At 45.0% G+C, this 19354-nt stretch overlaps 2 protein-coding genes across 3 annotated transcripts in view; both read right to left on the minus strand.

Moving 5' to 3' along the window:
- Nucleotides 1–13704, minus strand: part of nrn1la (neuritin 1-like a) — a 99508-nt gene extending 85804 nt beyond the window's left edge. The window contains exon 1 of the mRNA XM_031310032.2: nt 13450–13704. Within this exon, the coding sequence (XP_031165892.1) occupies nt 13450–13507 (58 nt within the window). The 5' untranslated portion in view covers nt 13508–13704. The remainder of the gene's footprint in view (nt 1–13449) is intronic.
- A 1988-nt stretch (nt 13705–15692) lies between these two features.
- Nucleotides 15693–19354, minus strand: part of edc4 (enhancer of mRNA decapping 4) — a 35191-nt gene continuing 31529 nt past the window's right edge. For both annotated transcript variants that reach the window (XM_036002697.1, XM_031310119.2), the window contains exon 30: nt 15693–18110. In XM_036002697.1, coding sequence (XP_035858590.1) covers nt 17927–18110 — 184 coding nt within the window. In that variant the 3' untranslated portion in view covers nt 15693–17926. The remainder of the gene's footprint in view (nt 18111–19354) is intronic.

Consider the following 19354-nt stretch of genomic DNA (forward strand, 5'->3'; position numbering starts at 1 on the left):
GTATATACATATCAAACACATCAGATTAAAACTTTGGTTTTAGGAGCTATATCCCGACACACACACACACACACACACACACACACACACACACACACACACACACACACACACACAGTGAGACCAAGAGATGAATTCAATTTGACTGATTACAATAGAGGACAATGACTCCTTCATTCCTTCATCCTTCATACAGTATATGTGTGGGTGCATGCCATTCAGCTTCTTTAAACTGTACAGTATAAATGTGTGTGTGTGTGTGTGTGTGTGTGTGTGTGTGTGTGTGTGTGTGTGTGTGTGTGTGTGTGTGTGTGTGTGTGTGTGTGTGTGTGTGTGTGTGTGTGTGTGAATATTCATGCTCAGTGTACTTTGTGGATAGGGAGTAGAGTCATGCTCTGCTGATACTTCATTTCTTGGTTTTTATAAGAGGAACCTTGACACACACACACACACACACACACACAAAGCTTGTTTGAATTGTCTTATAGTAATCCAATCCTTTCTTTATTCTACAAATGTATACACACGCAAACTGTCGCTCTTTGCTTACATACACATCAATCCCCCTTGAGGAGATTAGTTTTAATTTCGTCAGACGAGACTAAATATGTTCTTAAACAACCTTTTTTCCATGACTAAGATGAGACGATGACAAGACTGCACCAATGTCCAAAAACACTAAGACTAAATTAACATGATTTATTGTTGATGAAAAAAGACGAGAGTAAAATGTTTTGCATAAAATAAAAACTAAGATAAAATCTCTCTTCATTTTCGTCTACAATCGTCTCTACTTTTTAATCATGAGATAGAATATTTAGCTGTTACTAGGGTTGGGTACTGAGACCCGGTGCTAATATGGCACCGGTGCCTTAACGACCATTATCTACCGGACTGAATAACAAACCGGATTTCAGTGCCTCATTTCGTTGCCACTGAAATGCCTGCACTTCTCTCTGATGCTCCTAAATGGACGTTAGAGGCAACCGAAACATCTCACGCTAGTTAACACTCAGTTCTATTTCGTATAGGCTTCGCCCTCTAAGCCACGCTATTGGGTTATCCCTTCGCGCATGCGCAATCGTGAAGATTTTCTTTCCCGCCCTTGCATACCGCTCGGGCTTCAACTACGTCCGCAAATACTGTATATAAACAGAGCGGACCCGTTGCTCTGCTCCCACTTTTTCTTCAAGCTAGCAGTATGAAGACAAGCTCGACTTCCAGCGGTGTTCACCTCTGCCCCACCTGCCGGACTGGCTGCATCCTGCCGCCGGACCTCCATCCCCGCTGTGAGACCTGCTTTGGCGCCGCTTATGCCTCCTGCCAGTTCTGCATCCGCCTGCCATCTAAAGAGCTTATCGGCAGGCGGAAGCTTTTCTGGAGCGTCAGGCTAGCGGGGAAGGGGATGGCAGCTGGGCAGACAGACGGCAATCCGTCAACACCCTGGATCCGCCGGAGGAAGGCTTTATCGACGAGCACGAGTCTGATGGCTCGATTCTCTGGGATAACGCCTCCGTCACCGGCTGTCCCTCCTCCCCCCTGGGAAACTGGACCTCGAAACGGGGATCGATGCCCTCCCATTGCGGCTCTCCCCATCTCCGGAATGGCCAAGGGCACCGCTCCGGCGGTCTTCCCCTCTGCCTCAGGCGGCTCCACCCTCTCTTTTTGGATCTGCTGGAGATCATCAAAAGGCGACAGACCAGAGAGGCATAGCGCTCCAGGCTGAGCTTCCAGCCCCCGCTCGCGGCCTCTTGAGCGGGGATGTTTATGCTCAGGAGCATATGCCCCACTCTGGCCGCGCTTCACGGAACTTCGGCCGTTTGTGGAAGAGGCGCTCTCCCAGCCCGGGAAACTGAAGGCTCCCGTCTTTCGCTACGCCCCGTTTACCCGGGTTCAAGGCGACACAGAAGCGGGCTTCCCTTCGGTCCCCCTCTGGAGCAGAGCCTGGCGTCCATCCTGCTTCCGAAGGCCACTTTTTTCGGCCACCGGAAGCCTACGCCTCCTTCGCCCTATGGATCAGATATGTGCTCACTATGCAGAGAGAGCGAACGCTCATTCACTATGAACGGTGCCGCTCAGTCATCCCTCTCCCCCCGGCCATGCCAGCGGGACGAGGAAGACAATGACCCGGTGACCGCTCCTGCCTCTCACGGCGGTGACCGGCCCTTTCGACAGAGCCCTCCATGGGCTGGGCGTCACAATCTCACGTCTCGCCCAGCGGTGGAATGGGCTCTGCGCTCCTTGCTGACCATGTCCGTAAACAAACACACAGACATGTGCGCGCCCGCTCTCAGAGCAGCATGGATCAGGCTGACACACATGGACTCATGGATGTCAAAGCTGATAACACGAGGCTATACACTTCAGCTCGCCTCCCCCCCGCCTCGCTTCGCGGGCGTACTGGAGACAACCGTGTCATCCCAGGCAGAGCCAGATGCCATGATGACAGAGCTAGGGGAGCTACTGTCATGGAGCGTCCATTCCACATGCTGACCATCAGACATGTGTTGGAATGTGTGCGCCACCAAGAATGATTTACATCTGTGGATCTGAAAGACGCATACTTTCACATCCAAATCATTCCCAGACACAGGAGATTCCTGCGCTTCTTTTCCAAGGGGCCCATTTTCAGTACAACCGACTACCGTTCGGTTACTCACTGGCCCCCCGCACATTTTCCAAGTGTATGGAGATGGCACTTCAGCTGTTGCGGGAAAAAAAAACAAAAAAAAACAAAAAAAGGCCTGTTTTATCTGGACGATTTGCTCATCCTGGCTCCCTCTCGGGATAAGTCTGCGCTGCACACTGTGGCAGTTCTGCGGCACCTGCAGACGCTGGGCTTCGCCATAAACTGGCAGAAAAGCTCACTGGTTCCCACACTCGATTGTCATGAGAGCCAGGCTGTCAGCGCAAGACGCGCTGATCTCTCTCCTGTCGCACACCACCACGCGCTAAGGTGTCAGTGCTGTCCGTAATGCGCCTACTGGGCATGATGCCCGCGGGCTACATGGTGGTCCCCCTGGGGCTTCTCCACATGAGAAAAATCCAGAGGTGGTTCCTCTGCCAGCGCGTCGACCCCATACGCCACGACTAAAAGGGCGAATGCTGACCATCCCTCCTTCTCTGCAGTCAGACCTGTCATATTAGGGGAACCCCTGGACCTTGTAGGCTGGGGTTCCCCTGGGCAAGGTGACGTTATACGTGACGGCGTGCACGGATGCGTCTCTTACTGGCACATAAACTGCCTGGAGCTGTCCACGGTGCTGAAGGTTTTAAAGCACTTCGCCCCAGTGGTAGCGGGGAGGCATGTTGTTGTAGGCTACAGACAGACAATGTTACAGCAGCAGCGTTCATAAATTGCGAAGGCAGCGTACGCTCGGCTCGGCTATTAGAAATAGCCAGGAGCCTTCTGCTGTGGGCACACGGTCATCTGCTGTCCCTCAAGGCTGTTTACATCCCCGGGATGCTAAACCGGGCGGCAGACCTAACGTTGAGGGGAGGGCCCTCTCACAACGAGTGGAAATTGAATCCCACTATCGTTCAGAAGCTGTGGAGCAGGTTCGGGAAGCGAAGGTGGATCTGTTTGCCTCACGAGAAAACACACAGTGCCCTCTGTGGTTTTTCCTTGAGCACACGGGACAATCCACCCCTCCGCGTGGACGCTTTCTCCCACCACCCCTGGCCCAGAACCCTCCTATACGCTTTTCCCCCTGTCCCTCTGATTCCTAGTCTCCTGGAATGCATCCAGGATCTTGGTGGCACCGGAGCGGACGAGCGCATCCTGGTTCCCGACGCTGGTTCAGCTGCTGGCAGGTCCCCCCTGGCAATTGCCGTGGCGCGAGGACGCCCTGTCACAGCTGGACGGCGTGATATCTCACCCCCCCCCAGTGATAACCAGCGACTGTGGGGCTGGCTGCTGAGTGGGAACACCTGCAGAGGTTACCTCCTGCCGTGGTGCGCACTATTCAGAGCGCGAGAGCCCCTTCCACAACAGCGTGTTACGCGGCGCGTTGGTCCACTTTCCAGCGCTGGTGCACGGAGAGGGAAACAGACCCCATATCGTGTCCCCTGCCTCTCGTGTTGACTTATCTCCAAACATTGGTGGATAACGACTTGGCTCCGTCCACAGTCAAAGCCTACGCAGCAGCCATTTCATCCTGCCACGAAGGCTATGGAGAGAGGACGGTTTTTTGCGCACCCCCTAGTAAAGCGTTTTTTGAAAAGGGTCAGACGACAGACACCCGCCGTGCGCTCTCTCACTCCCCAATGGGTTCTGGCCCTGGTGCTTCGAGCTCTGGGGAAGCCTCCTTTCGAGCCCTTGGCACAAGCCCCTCTCAGGTTGCTGTCTCAAAAAACGGCGCTTCTCCTTGCCTTGACGTCAGCCAGGAGGGTGAACGACTTATGTGCACTTTTTCAGTTTCGCCGTCCTGTCTCTCCATTAGAGGGGACGAGAGCGCAGCCACCCTACAGCATAACCCCTCTTTCACACCAAAAAATTTAACAAATTCCTTTCGGTCGAGGGTTTTTTTCCCTCCAGGGTTTTTTCCCCCCGCCTCATAACAACGACGCGGAGGTTTTCCACCAATTGTGCCCGGTGCTTGTGTTATCACAGTACGTTTTCCGCACGGCGGGCACAGCAGCTGTTTGTACACTATAGGGAACTGTCAAAAACAGCGTCTGTCTCACTGGCTGTGCGAGGTTATCACCCAGGCCTTTTTGACGGATGATGCCCCGTCGTATGTGTGTTCTGTCTGCTGCCGGGAGGAGAGCGGTGTCCCACATATATGTGCACGTATATGTATATATATATATATATAGGCCTATATATTATATACATGTATATATATTTTGTCACTATCATGCATGCCTACAATCACGGATTATGCGCCCTGCATGTGTGTTTTCCTGCTTCCTCACCCCGCCTGCATTGAGTGCTGGGTGTAACACGGTGTCCTCGTTATTACCGATCCTGATACATCCTCTCTCACTACCATGCACGCCTACAATCATGATATGTGCCGCTGCATGTGTAGGCTACTGCCTGGACCCCCCCCACACACACACACACACACACTCTGGGTGGCTGGGAGGAACACGGGCGTCCCGTAATTTTCAATCATGTACTACCCTCACCAATCATGCATGCCTGCACTCACGGCTTGGGCTTACGGCCGAGTCATTACCATGGCAGGCTCCGCTATCAAGATAACGGCTTATCTGATACAGTCTCCTGTCAGTGCATGAGAGAGAGACAGAGAGGGAAAAAAAGTTTAGTCTATGTTCCACTTGTGGGCTCTGGGTCGCAGGTGGCATTGACTACATCAGCTTCGCCCTAACCCAATAGCGTGGCTTAGAGGGTGAAGCCTATACGAAATAGAACGATAGTTACGTTATTGTAACTCCAGATTCTATGAGTATAGGCGTAGCCCTCTAAGATTCGGGCCACCTGCTCCGGTTACATTAGCTGAAGAAAAAGCTTATGTTGGGAGCATGTATTCTGTATTCTGTAACAGAATACGTTTTGAAAGTATCCTTCCCAACACTGTTAACACTACACTTGGCAGTAGGTAACGTTAGCCTACCGTTAGCTAGCAGCTGGATTAAACACGGTTCAAATGCTGACAGCTAAACGGCGTAAAAGTTTGTCTGTATTTCACTGTAGAGGATTCCTCTGCCGTTGTCTGAAAAACAACACAGATGTTGCGTTCACTTGAAACTCGCCTCGCCAGCCTCGTGCTGCATTCAAAGTTATTGTAAAATACCCTTTTCACATCCAGTGGTTGTTTTTGTCATTTAACAGGAATTTACTGGTGAAATAAGGAAGAAGCTCAATATTTGGTCGCATTTTACGTACAATGATATTGACAAAAAATCTGAATGTGTCATTATAACTATTTGACTGAAATGGTTATCAGAAATAATCTCAGAAATAATTTGTTATTTACAAAAAGACTAAAATGTTTTGGCTGGGTCATGACCGAAAGAACAAGATCCAGGGTACAAGCGGCCGAAATGGGTTTCCTCAGGAGGGTGGCTGGTGTTTCCCTTAGAGATAGGGTGAGAAGCACAGTCATCCATGAGGAGCTCGGAGTAGAGCCGCTGCTCCTTCGCGTTGAAAGGAGCCAGTTGAGGTGGTTCGGGCATCTGGTAAGGATGCCCCCTGGGCGCCTCCTAGGGAGGTGTTCCAGGCACGTCCAGCTGGGAGGAGGTCTCGGGGAAGACCCAGGACTAGGTGGAGGGATTATATCTCCAACCTGGCCTGGGAACGCTTCGGGATCCCCCAGTCGGAGCTGGTTAATGTGGCTCGGGAAAGGGAAGTTTGGAGTCCCCTGCTGGAGCTGCTCCCCCGGTGACCCGATACCGGATAAGCGGACGAAGATGGATGAATAAAACGTTTTGACTAAAACTTGACTAAGGTATATTGAGTTTTCTTTTGACTAAAACTAGACTAAAATGACAAGACTCTTAGTCGACTAAAACTTGACTAACAAAAAGATATGTGAATGACTAAATATGACTGAAACTAACAAGGACATTTGGCACAAGACTAAGACTAAGACTAAATTAAAAATAGGTGACAAAATTAACACTAAAGGAGATCAAGGAGAAGGTGCAGATAGAAGAAAATTAAGGACACTAACGTGTGTGTGTGTGTGTGTGTGTGTGTGTGTGTGTGTGTGTGTGTGTGTGTGTGTGTGTGTGTGTGTGTGTGTGCGTGTGTGTGTGTGTGTGTGTGTGTGTGTGTGTGTGTGTGTGTGTGCATTATTTTCCCAACCACGCGTGCCCGCATTTTGGTTAACAACAGGCTGAAAGATGAAGGAGAAGAAACAGGTAGGAAACATAAAACATGGAAACAGGAACAGGGAAATTAGGAAAAAGAGATGGAAATTACAAATTACTTTGATGGTTGTTTGAATCCAGCACAGGAATGGTGGACTCTGCCACTACCAATAAAAAAATACTATACAGAGAAATAATTATAATATATTGACCTGATCAATATGGACCTTGATTGAACAAAATGCCAGCCATAATTAGTCCAACAAATGGGGTTTACAGTAATTGATGGCAATGTTAAGGATTGTAACTTTGCAATCAAAAATTAATAAATAAAAGGGCTTGTAGTGATGAACCTGAATGTGCAACTCCCCTTGGCTTTATAGTGAGTTTCAGCTCTTTATTTAGCTGTTTGGTCTGCAAATTAAAGCTATAGTGCGTAGTTTCGGCTGCCCCCATGAAGAATTCTAAGTAATGACAACAACACTGTCAGTCGCGCACCACCCCCACCCCTCCTCCACAAAGCTGCTAGTAGCTCAAGGAGGACACGGAGAATTAAAAAAGCATGATGGACTCTTTAGAAGAGGTAATTATCTTGTAATTTTTATTTCCCCTTTGTCTCCGAAGCTGACCCCTGCTGTTGTCTTTTTTTCAGTTGTTACGTAAAACGCATCAAAAAAATAAAAATTGAAATTGAATAAATAGAACAAAGTTAGGTAAACAGAACACAGATAAAGGCAACAAAAAAAATATGAATAAAAGCAAAATATATACAAGGTATCTTAAAGCTATAGTGCGTAGTTTCTATCGCCCCCCATGAGGAATTCAAAGTAAAAACAAAACTGTTGGCGCGTCCACATGATACAAGCCTTCCGTGATCGCGCATTTAAAACAGTGGTTAGTGGCCGGGTTAGCTCCGTTGGTAGAGCAGGCGCACATATATAGAGGTTTACTCCTCGACACATCAGCTGCGGGTTCGACTCTGGCCTGCAGCCCTTTGCTGCATGTCATTCCCCGTCTCTCTCCCCTGTTGAATGTATATGCCATAACAACAATCTTTCATTAAACGTAAAGCATTGTGTAGTTTCCATGCACAGATAATGTAGAAAGAAGTTATTTACAAGAATATTCTTTCAGTCCCCAGTGAGCAGAACTCCAATGCAAAAATTGTGACACAGAGACACTGACGATTCAGTAGACTCATGTTCAGCTTTAGGATTGATCAGACTGAACTGACTGAAGGAGGAGACGACATGTGCAGCTGCTACCTGCCTCGTCTTGTAAAATCAGGACAAACAGCGGGGTACATCTTCATGGTGAACTGTTCCAAAAGCTGTTTTAATATGAATTGTGGTGATGTCAGTGTGCCAATCACTTAGATGCACCTGCATGGTCAGTCAGGTTAAAACATCATCAACATTCTCTACAGGGCTTGTTCCTATTGCAAGTTTGCAGGTCAGATTTCAACATAGGTAAACAGACAGTCCAAGCTCAGAAACTAGACACACATTCTTCAATTCATCCATCACATACACACGCTTCAATGGAAGTGAATGAGACGAGGGGCAAATGTCTCCAGTCTTTTTTATTTTCGCTACATCTTTGGTGCAAAGTAATCATGGCCATGTTTCCTCACTTGTGATCTCATGAGATCACGTTAGTCAAACAGTGTGGTCCATGAGATATGTATAACTTAGACTGTGAAGTCTCTTAGATTCTTCTATTTTTTTCTTCTCTTTTCTTTGATTTGTGTGACGAAGGACTCTCGGTATCAGATTTATCAATATTTGTGAATTTCTGATGAAAATGAAGAAGAGAGGACAGGGAAGAGTGAAAAAAAAGAGTAGGAAGAAATGATGAAATGAAGCAGAAGAAGAGAGATGAGCAAGTTTTAAATAAAAAAAGAACAGCAGTAATGGAGGGATGACAGATATTACAGTAATGACTGCAGAGACATGAGAAGTAAGAGAAACAACGAAATGAGGTGTGCTAGATGTAAGTAAGGAAAGAAGAGGGGGATGAAGGAAAGTAGGAGGAAGAAGGTGGGAAAAAAGAGGAATAGAAAACGTGTGCAGTGTGGCGGACACAGCTGTGTGTGTGTGTGTGTGTGTGTGTGTGTGTGTGTGTGTGTGTGCTCAGCGGTAGAGACTGTGGTCCCTGTGAGTCAGATGGGGAGGAAAGGAAGGAGGAAGGAAGAGGGGAAGCTTTAGGCTTTTAAACCTATTTTATAAAGGGACTGTACTCAACATTCAGAACATTAATACAGCAGCAAACAAATATTTGCTATATGTAAAGATATAGTGGAGTAATAGCATTCTGAGCTTTTCATAGGCGGTCTGCCGCCCGTGCATGCGGCCTGTGAAGAAACGAAGGTATTTGACGTATTTCGGAATGGTGTCTGTGAGCCGTGTGGAGGCAATCCCAGCCCGTTTTTTTTTTTTTTTTTTTTTTTTCAGCATTTGAGTACAGCCCTTTTAATGAGGAATCTTTCACTTTATGTCTGTGCTGCATAAGAAAAAATTAAAAAAAACACCTCGAAAATTGCTGCAGTCGACCCACTGAGGGGAAACTTAGAGAGAGAGGGAAGTTAGGAAGTGTTTCCTTCGGATAACAATTAAAGGTGCTCTAAGCGATGTTGGGTGACGTCACTTCTTGTTGACGTTCGAAGTATTGTCAAACAAAACGGAAGCTAGCTCGCCCTCCCTCCTCCTCATCCCGAACACTGTTTGTTTGTTATGTTATGTTTGGTGGTGCAGGTTGGCGCAGTTTGTTTTTGTTGCTGTTTGTGGAGCCTGGGCTGTCTACAGAGAACGCGTTTTTTTTACAGTGTGTTCAGGGGACTAGCAGCTAGCAGATAGTGAGGAGATGGCATCGCTTAGAGCACCTCTTCTTTATTTTCTTTTTTTATTATTTCTTGGGCTTTCCCGCCTTTAATTTGTGACAGGACAGCTAGGTGAGAAAGGGAGGAGAGAGAGGGGGAAGACATGCAGGAAATCGTCACAGGTCTGATTCAAACCCTGGACCTCTGCGTAGAGGCATAAACCTCTCAGTACATGTGCACCTGCTCTACCCACTGACCCAACCCGGCCACACGTTACTTCCTCTTCATCCCCTGTGGGACATAAGGCTGCAAAGAGATCTCTCCATCACGTGTATTTCTTGGCAGCATGCTACGAATCTCCCTGTGACAGGTGTGTCTTGTCTAGCAGCTCCTCCAACTTTCAGACACACCAGCTAGCAAGACCCAAAAAGGGCCAACTTCTTCTTAGGAAGGACAGCACTGTTGTTACCAACTTGGCCTTTGTTTGTGGTGTTACCATAGACTGTAAATAGTAACAGTGTATGGGTGTGACTGATTCACCTCTAGTTTATAATCTTTTGAGATGAATTTAAATAAAAAGGTTGATGATTGATCATATAATCATTTTCAAAACATTCAAAACTGTTTTAACTGTTATTTCTGTTTCAAAAGGCAGCAATACATAACACATTAAAATGTGTTATGTATTGCTGCCTTTTGAGTGTTCATGTAATTTCATACATTAGCAGTGAAATTAATTAATGCATAATAATCGTGATAATTTTTTTTTTATCCATTACCTTATTAGCCTAATTGGGTGGGGGAAAAGCTATGCCATAATCAGAAATATTATAAATATATATATATATATATATATATATATATATATAGAGGCTATATAAAAGTAACAAATGTGTACAAAAGTTAGGCTGCAGTTACAAAATGCAGCACGTGTCATGCACGAGTCTTCTCCTCTCGCACGCATCAGACCGGGCCTGCTGTGTGCTGTATTGTGTATCTTAAGTGCAACATGGAGCTTGAAGATGTAAAGAAAAAAAGAAAAACAGAAGAATTAACATTGAGGTAAACTGTGCTCCACCATGTCTCCCCCCCATCTGCAGCACTGTTGTCGGCCAGTGTGTCAGCATGCAGACCGTGGCGAAGGACAGTATTAATTAGGTGATCGAGACAAGAAAGTCTTCTATGTGGTTCCAGGGCTTTGATTATGTTGATGCCTTGATCTGTTACCCACGCTATTCGGCTGAGGGAGCAGCTATAGGGTCGAGTTTAGGTTAGAGTTTTTTTTACGTTTCCTCATTCGGATCCATTTGCGATCCGTTTACATGCTTCGTCTTGTTGCATTATTCATTAAGATAATTCTAAACAGATTTCTGTAGTTCAAACAACTCAGAATTGTAGTTGAGAACGTCAGTTATAACAGCCCACGTATTAAAAAAATGTCGGGTTTAAATCGGGCTCATAATTACAGTTTCGGGCCGGGCCGGGTTCGGACGCAACGTGCACAGGCTCGGGTAGGGTCGGGCTTGGTTTTTTGGGCCCAATCTAAGCTCTAGTGTGGACTAGCCAGACCCGGGTCTGGCAAAGCAAGACTACCTTACTTCCTGTTTTGCTTCCTTCGTAACTACTAAAGCCACTGGAGGGCGCCGTCACTATAAACGTAAATATAGGTCGTTATTGCTGCTTGAACAAACGACTTATGTGGGCGTTTTTCAGGAGGCTTTTTTATTCACGCCAAAGCTTTTTCTACTGTGACATGATTTTGGTATTACAGATTTTTGGTTATGATGTAATTTCCTTCTTTTTCTTTATTTCCGGAGACACCTGGGAACAACCCTCTTGATGCTGCTGAGATAGAGCGCCCAACCTGAAACATTAAAATCAATGTGCCTGTATTTGTGCATTTGTGCTCACTCTTCTGCTTTTAATCCCTCCTTTTTTCCTTTGAGAAACGTTTTACAAAAAGATTTTTTTTTTTTTGCAACATTTGCACATTGTATAAATATTGTGAAATGTCTCCCCCGGGACTGAAACAAGATACATTGGAAAGACATTCTACACTGGCGCACTCCTGTATGACACAGCAATAGGAGCACTGCGTTGTAAAGCTCCATAGTGATCAAAGGCAGCTATAAATACTAGTCCTAATTATAGGCTAGTATTAATCTTAGCCAATTGATGTTATAATAGTTGTTTGTTTCAGTGTACTGGAAGCATTGTAGCAAAATTATTTTTTTTCTTAAAGGTGTATAATCTTCAGATAAGGCATTTTAAGAATTTGTGACTATGGTAGTCTGAGTCAAAGGTAACAGGAAGCATGGTCATGGACACATCAACCTCACATCAACACGCACACACACACACACACACACACACACACACACACACAGTTTTATAGGAACAAAGATATTTGTATGTAAATATCAGCCTATATTAAGACATAACGAGCCTACGCTGTCCCAGTGTGTCAGTACTGAGGGACAGAGTGAGTGAATGAGATGACAGCAGCAGCAGCAGAGGAGTGTTTCCCGGTCAGGTTCAGATGCGGCGCTGAACGGAGTCTCCAGAGACTCTGCTTAGCAATAGAAGGGACACAGATGTGATTCATTCATCATTTATCTCCATCGGTGGGACTTTTTATTCCCCCCCCACGGTGTCACACTCCCATGGGATCCCCATCCCATCCCATCCCATCTCCCCCCCCCCACCCCATCCACACTGCTCTGACATCCGCAGCAGCATGATGATCAATGATAACGACGATGGTGATTTTATAACAGATACTGTAGTTTAAAGGGGATTAGTTGTGGTTTCAGAACACCAATTCAATATTTTTCATTAAAGATCCACTCCACCAATTTTACACATCAAGTTCAGCTGACTCGTCATGAAGAAGTAGTACAATGTAGCCTGAGAAAAGAGTAAGAGTTTTGTAATGTCTTCTGTGGCTCTGGAGAGAAGTTTACAGACTACAGATTTTTAACAGAAATGATTTTGAGTTTGGAAGTTGTGGGCACTTATCAGACCAGGACGGTAATGAAAGGTGCTATCAAGTTGCATTATGGAATGTGTATGATCCAGGGTTTTTTGGAGCTGGACCCATTCTGGGGACTAAAAGTCAGGATATCTCGACCACTGCTGCACTGATTTTGACCATTGTTTTTTTTTTTTATTAATCTGTCTTTTGTAAGTCCCCACCTTTAAGGAAGTGCAGTACAAAATTGCTGTTGTGCCCCTTATAATTTAACACATTTAGCTTTAATAAACATTTCATTCCATAGTTAACTTGCCAGGAGGTGGTAGGTGGGAATCACAAGAGGAACCTCTCCTCTCGGTTTGTCATAAAAGGTTCCCTTCATCTGCCTATTTAACATGGATGTACAAGTTATCTCGTTGAGCAAAGGTATTAAAGGCTTGGGGGGAAATATTAGTAAATAATATTTTAGGACATATTCCACTCGCAGCAGGAACAACCCTGCTGTATCCACAACTTTAGGCAATTTTCTTTATGAGCTCTCCCTGATCGGATCGCTCCTGGAGCAGCGATGCTGCAGATTAGCGGGGAAGGAGACGGGACCCTCGAACTTGCAGCGCTGAGACATGCAGGGCAGAGTCAAGTCTAGAAGATCGGGGGACGTAGTCTTTAACAGAAGACTATCTGCAGTGAATAGGCTTAATAAAGATCAGGTCAAAGTCCAGATCTGCATCTGTGTTAATACCCGCTTACTCACAATGACTCGCAGCCACAACTACTCCAAACATTCCCGCTAGCCTACTGACGCGTAAATTGCGCATTGTTCAGGAATACAAGTTTGAAAGGAATCGCTCAAATGTGTTCAGTATAGACTACTTACTTAGTAGCAGAGCAACAGGCAAGAAGAAGAGGCACGCAGAGTTCATCAGAGATGTCATGCTGAGCCGACAAGTCGTCCTCCGCGCTCACAGGTTTCAGGCTTGCGCCGCAATCCCGAAGTAGTTCTTCCAAAAGAAAAAAGGCAACCCACGCTGTCCCGCTGCTCTGTGCTGGTCAAAGTGCTTCCCTCCTGTCCGCGGTGCAGCTCTGCAGCCTACTCCAGTCTGTGTGAGCGGGTAGCATCCACAGCGCGCTCATCTGTTCCGCTGGAGGGGAGGGCGCGTCCGCGCCTAGGAGGGGAGGGGAGGAGAGGAGAGGAGAGGAGAGGAGAGGAGAGGAGAGGAGAGGAGAGGATAAAGGGGAAGGAGAGGAGATGAGGAAGAGGAGAGGAGGTCTACAGCAGCTCACAGAGTCCCTGATGAGCAGTGGTGGAAGAAGTATTCAGATCCTTTACTTAAGTAAAAGTACTGATACCACACTGTAAAACATACTCTGGTCCAAGTAAAAGTCCTGCATTGAAAATGTTACTTAAGTAAAAGTGTGTAAGTATCATCAGGAAAATGTACTTAAAGTATTAAAAGTAAAAGTAGTCAATGCAGAAAAACTCACATTTTAGAAACTGGAAACGATCAAATAATTTCTGTCAATCAACTAAGTGTTTAATCAGTAATGATTTCAGCTGGACCTGTAGGCCTGTATATTGTTGGGTAGTTTAAATTCTAATAAAACATTGTATTTTATAAACTACGTGTGTTTTGTGTAGCCTACAACAAACTTAATTTGTAAAGTAACTACTAACTAGCTGTAGTGGAGTAAAAAGTGCAATATTTCTCTCTGAAATGTCGTAGAGTAGAAAGAGGTATGAAAAGAAAAGACTTAAGTAAAGTACAAGTAACTCGAATTTGTACTTAAGTACAGTACTAGAGTAACCAAGAAAAACAAAATCCTCAGCAAACATATCTTTCAAAAATTATTGTAGCCTAAATAATTCAAATAAGGCTTTCCATGTTCAAAAAGAAGTAGGGAGAAGTTAAAAAAAAAAAAACTTTTCTGGTCCTACCCCCATTTTCTATTTTGGACTTTAGTTACAAAACAATTCAATTCTTCACGTATAGCCTACTTATAGTATCAGTCTCGTTATTCAGTAAAAATACCATTGTGACTGATATATTATTAGATGGTTGTAGCTGGTGACCTAGTGTAATCCAGTGGTTCCCCACCTATAGGTGTCCGGTGCCAACAGACAGTTCACAACATGAGATAAATCAGGGGTTGAGATGATTAATGGGAGGAAAGAAGAATAAACATATGTGCTTTATGACCTCATAGACAGACACACTGCTTTTTAATAAGGGCCCAAACGGGTTTGGAACCAGTGACTTCATCTTTAACATTTTGTAAGCTTCTCATTCAGTATTTTATTGTAAAATCTTTATGTGAAAAGCTATTGAATAACTTTGTGGCGTATGATTTACATTGTGGTCCAGTAAAAGTATAAAGGAGCATGAAGTGGAAACACTTAAGTACAAGTACCTGAAAATTGTGTTTATGAGCAGTACTTATGTAAATGTAAATCTTTCCACCACTGTGGGCCACTGAGGTGTCCATGAGCAAGTCTATGAGTCCCTTCTGCAGGGAATGGTGCTGTTCTAACTTTGTCTCTGGAGGGAAAAGACTTAAGCTGCTGTACAAAGCAGCTCACCTGAACTTTAGGTCAGGACTAGGGCTGGGTATCTGTACTCAATACCTTTAAGGTATCGGCCAAAATAACCCAGTGCAGAGTAGTACTCAATCCTTAAAAAAAAAAGACCATTTGTATGGTTTTGCTCACAGCCAATCACCGCAAGTGCACCTCAATTTAATGCAACGTGTGATTGGCCCACTGCCGCAGCAGCTACGACCCATACACTCTGTGGTGTGGTGAAGTCAAGAGCAGTGTATTTGACGGAGTTGGCGGTTCAGTGTACCGAGATGCCACCGAAACGTTTAAAAGTACAACCATGGGGCAGCCTCTAGCTCAACCGGTAAGAGTGTTCGCCCCATGTTGGCTGAGTCCTGCAGCGGCGTGGTTTTGAAGCTTTGTGAACCATTTTCTTTATTTTCTAAGCCTAGTATACTAAATGGCGCTCTCTTCAACAGAGGAGTGAAAGCACGCTGAATTGCACAAATTTAACAATACCTAGTGCTAGTGAGGACTTTTTTTTCTGAAAGTACAAGACCCCCCAAACAAATAAAGACACAATAAAGTGAACAAGTCTTTTTTTTATTCCAAAATGTTTAGGGTAAAATAAACTGTAAAAGATACAACATAAGCATCCAAGCAGAGGGAAATGAACAGAATGGATAAAGAAAAAATAACATACACACTAGCCTCAGTTGTTTCTCACACACGGCTCCCACTCAGGGTAACGCAGGAGTCAACCTGTCATTCTACTCTGAGGACAATAAACTGGGGTCTGTAACTGAAAGGTGAAGGTGGTAGTAGTCAAAATAGTACATCTCTCTCTGTGTTGCATGATCAGTCAAATATCTGTCCAAATCAGCCGTCTTGGTAGTCATGTTAGTAAACAAAACATAGATTCTCCTCTGCTGTGCTGTTTGAGTCTTACTTCAGATCCGACATTTTAACGACATAAATGCTTGTAAAAGTGAAAAGGATAATGGGATAATTGCTCAAACATTACAAGTGTTCTAAAGGCCCAAATGGGATCAAATGCTTAAGTGTAACATGTAGAATACAATAAGGCACTTGCTAGACAAATCCAACTTAACAGAATCTATAGACGTCAAATTAACAGAACTTTTGTTTTACAATCAGCTAAACGATGTGGCCGCCCTGAAACTAAACAATGATGCGTGTGTAAATGGGCTGTACACAAATCATCATCCTCAACTCACTTTAGAGGTGAACAAACAGGTGCAGGCTTTTCAATGTTTGGTAAAACAGATACTGAGAGAGCAGGAATGACTTCTGAAGCCAAAACCTAAATGACAAGAAGGGTGAACAGTCCAACCAAGTGCTGCCTCCTAGAGCCTATGAGAAGTAACTGCACATTCAATTTACAAACATTATTTGGGATAGCCTGATACACTAACATCATCGGTAACAATTAGGTTTAGGAAGTGTTTCATTATGTAGTATGTAACTAGTTTGACAACTCTTAAAGCAAGTATACAATTCTTACAAATGCTAAATGTTTATATAAAAAAGGGACAGACATACAGGAGAAACCAATTTACAGGACAGAGCTGTACACATGGACGGCTGCCAAACATGATGTTGGGCTCCAAACATTTTAGATTCAAAGGGTGAATTCTTTTCAGCCTGGAGGACCTTCACACATATTTGTTATTTCTCATCCTTTAACCTTATTTGTCTTCTTCAGAGACCCTCATTAGAATGATTTGTGAAAACAAGGCCAGAGTGGAAAAAAGTACGATATGCTTTCCATCCCGAATACCAACGCAGGAACAAATTCAATTAACTTTCAGCAAAACAATTCAGCATGTTGATCCTCTTCAAAGCACTGAGACTGATTATGCCTAGCAAGGTTGTCGTCTCCAACCTATTAAGAAATAACTGAAAGAAAATATGCCACAAACATGAAATGGCTTTCAATGTTACATACTTTTGGTTGCCCGGATTAGCTTGGAGGTTTGAAAAAAAAACTTAACTGAGGACAGCGAAATAATGCAGCTACCGAATTCCAAGTTGGCTCTAGCAAAGATGCTGGTCTGTATTGAAAAAAAAAAAAAATAAAAATAAAAAGAAATGTGTCCAAGCCTGCTGTTTGCTCATAAGGCCAAAATACAAGGGGACATTTTTAGGCAAGCCATCTCTTGCCAAAAGAAACAGCGATGTTTGGTCTTGTGGACCACTCAGCTGAACATTCTTTGAGTCTTATGCACATTTGGATGAAGTGGCATCAAAGGAGTGTCAGGTACGATGTGTCTGGGAGACGGGGACGACCAGACATTTCAGCTCGTTTCTTTTGTTTCTTGATGGTGCTAAAAGGATGAGAGACGACCAGAATGCCTCTTGGGGGAACAAGCGGCAACTTCAGAGTTGTCCAAACCTTTATTGTCTTGCACTGAAGGTATGTCCAGGAAAAAAAAAAAAAATCTATTTCCTAACTTGACACCTCACTGGTGCAAGTGGAACAGGGGGAGGAACGGGAACAAATGGAACGGGGGAGAAAGAGCTGGATTAGGGTTGTGTGGAGGGCCAGGTGGAAACCGTAATTCTTGAACCGAGCGAGAGGTTTCAAGCTCAGTCATTTAGGAGCCCTCGTCTTCCATCTCCAACCGACAGCACGTCCCCATCCTTAGCTCCAAGAGACTGTTCCGAGTGGGGTGAAGTTGTCGTTGCTTTCTCCTCTAAAACGTCCGTGGACTCGTAACAAAAAAGGGACTCATGATCTGTATCCATGTGCATCTGTGAGGAAACGACTCCCCTGCACCGCTCTTTCAATGGAGGACTAGTGGCTGACGAGACCCTGCAGCATCATCATCAGGCGCCGCGCCCTCTTGCTGAGCGGGCTGTGTGGGTCCTGCTGCAGGAAGGCAAAGAGCTTCGGTCGGACCTGGGCCAACACCGAGGACATGTGGTCTCTAGTCAGCGGGTCGCTGTGGTCCAGATTCATCACTGCATCCTCCAGGTAGCTGAACAGGGACACAGAGGGACAGAGACATTAGATAATGATGACAAAGGACCAATTTCCAGGCAGGCACATACAGCATCATCTACTGTAGGTATGAGCAGGAAAGAAATTGTTAAGCCAGGAACTACAGTTTTTGGTCGTGCGGCAGGACCAAGGATGATAGAAAATAACTCGGCACCAGAGGCCATGGCCATTTTTGCTCTATGTGGAGAAAATAATGAAATAAATGAAGTTCCCATCAAGAATCTGACACTTCATTCATTCTGATATAAAAGCAGTACAAGGTTAACTTGCATATACTGTGTTTTGACCCTTGGAGGGGCTGCAGGGTGTGGAGAAAGGCCGATACTATCAGTATCTCAACTAATCTTTCGCAGTTTGAATGTCGAGCGCTGTCCTGGATCACCTTCCTGGCTGCTGGCCCACTGTGGGAGCGTGTACCTCGTGCTTTCACTCAAACATCACAGCAGAAATGGAGTTATGCCACTGCCACCTGCGTCCTGTCCTCTCACTCAGACTACACTACATTTAACTCCTCAATTAATCGTTTTAGTCAGACATCTGGCGGTTAGACTCTCCCACCCTCTGCGTCTTTACAGTTTAAACAAGCATTTATCTCCACGTCCGGAGTTCTACCTGATCCCAGTCTAACATTAGAGCTGTTCCTACATCGCCACCTGGCCTCGGGCCAGAGTTCCCCTCAACACACACACATCAGAGGTCTATTAGATCTCCGTAACACAGTGCCAGCATGCCATTTGAGTTTACTGCAGAGAACCCCACAGATACTGACTAGCTAGTTTATGTCTTGCAGTAGATAATCTGCTAACTAGATTGTTTCCACAACATAAATTAAGTTTCTCTTCATGCATCATCAGTTCACATTATTCTTTCAGCCGTTTGGACAACAATGTGTTCTTCAAAACCAGCTTAGGATCCTGCAAACGATCCTCGATGGTGCCGACAATCCTAACGTCGCTTTTATTTCTCTTTGGGAATCTTTCACGGATTCTTCTAAGATACTATCAATCAGAAGAACAGAAAAGGAAGGCGCCTTTACCTTGTGCAAAGCCTGAAAATAGTATACAGTAGTTTTTGTCACATCCCAATATTTATTGACTTTCATTTACTCGTGAGAGCACAAAGCTTTCCTGCATGGCTCAAATAAAATTAGCCATTAAAGTAGGCAAGAGAGAGAAGTCATTAAGAAGTTTTGTGATTTTTCCTGTTTTTATTCCATCTACT

The sequence above is a fragment of the Sander lucioperca genome, chromosome 7, assembly GCF_008315115.2.
Source record: "Sander lucioperca isolate FBNREF2018 chromosome 7, SLUC_FBN_1.2, whole genome shotgun sequence".
Lineage (NCBI taxonomy): Eukaryota > Metazoa > Chordata > Actinopteri > Perciformes > Percidae > Sander > Sander lucioperca.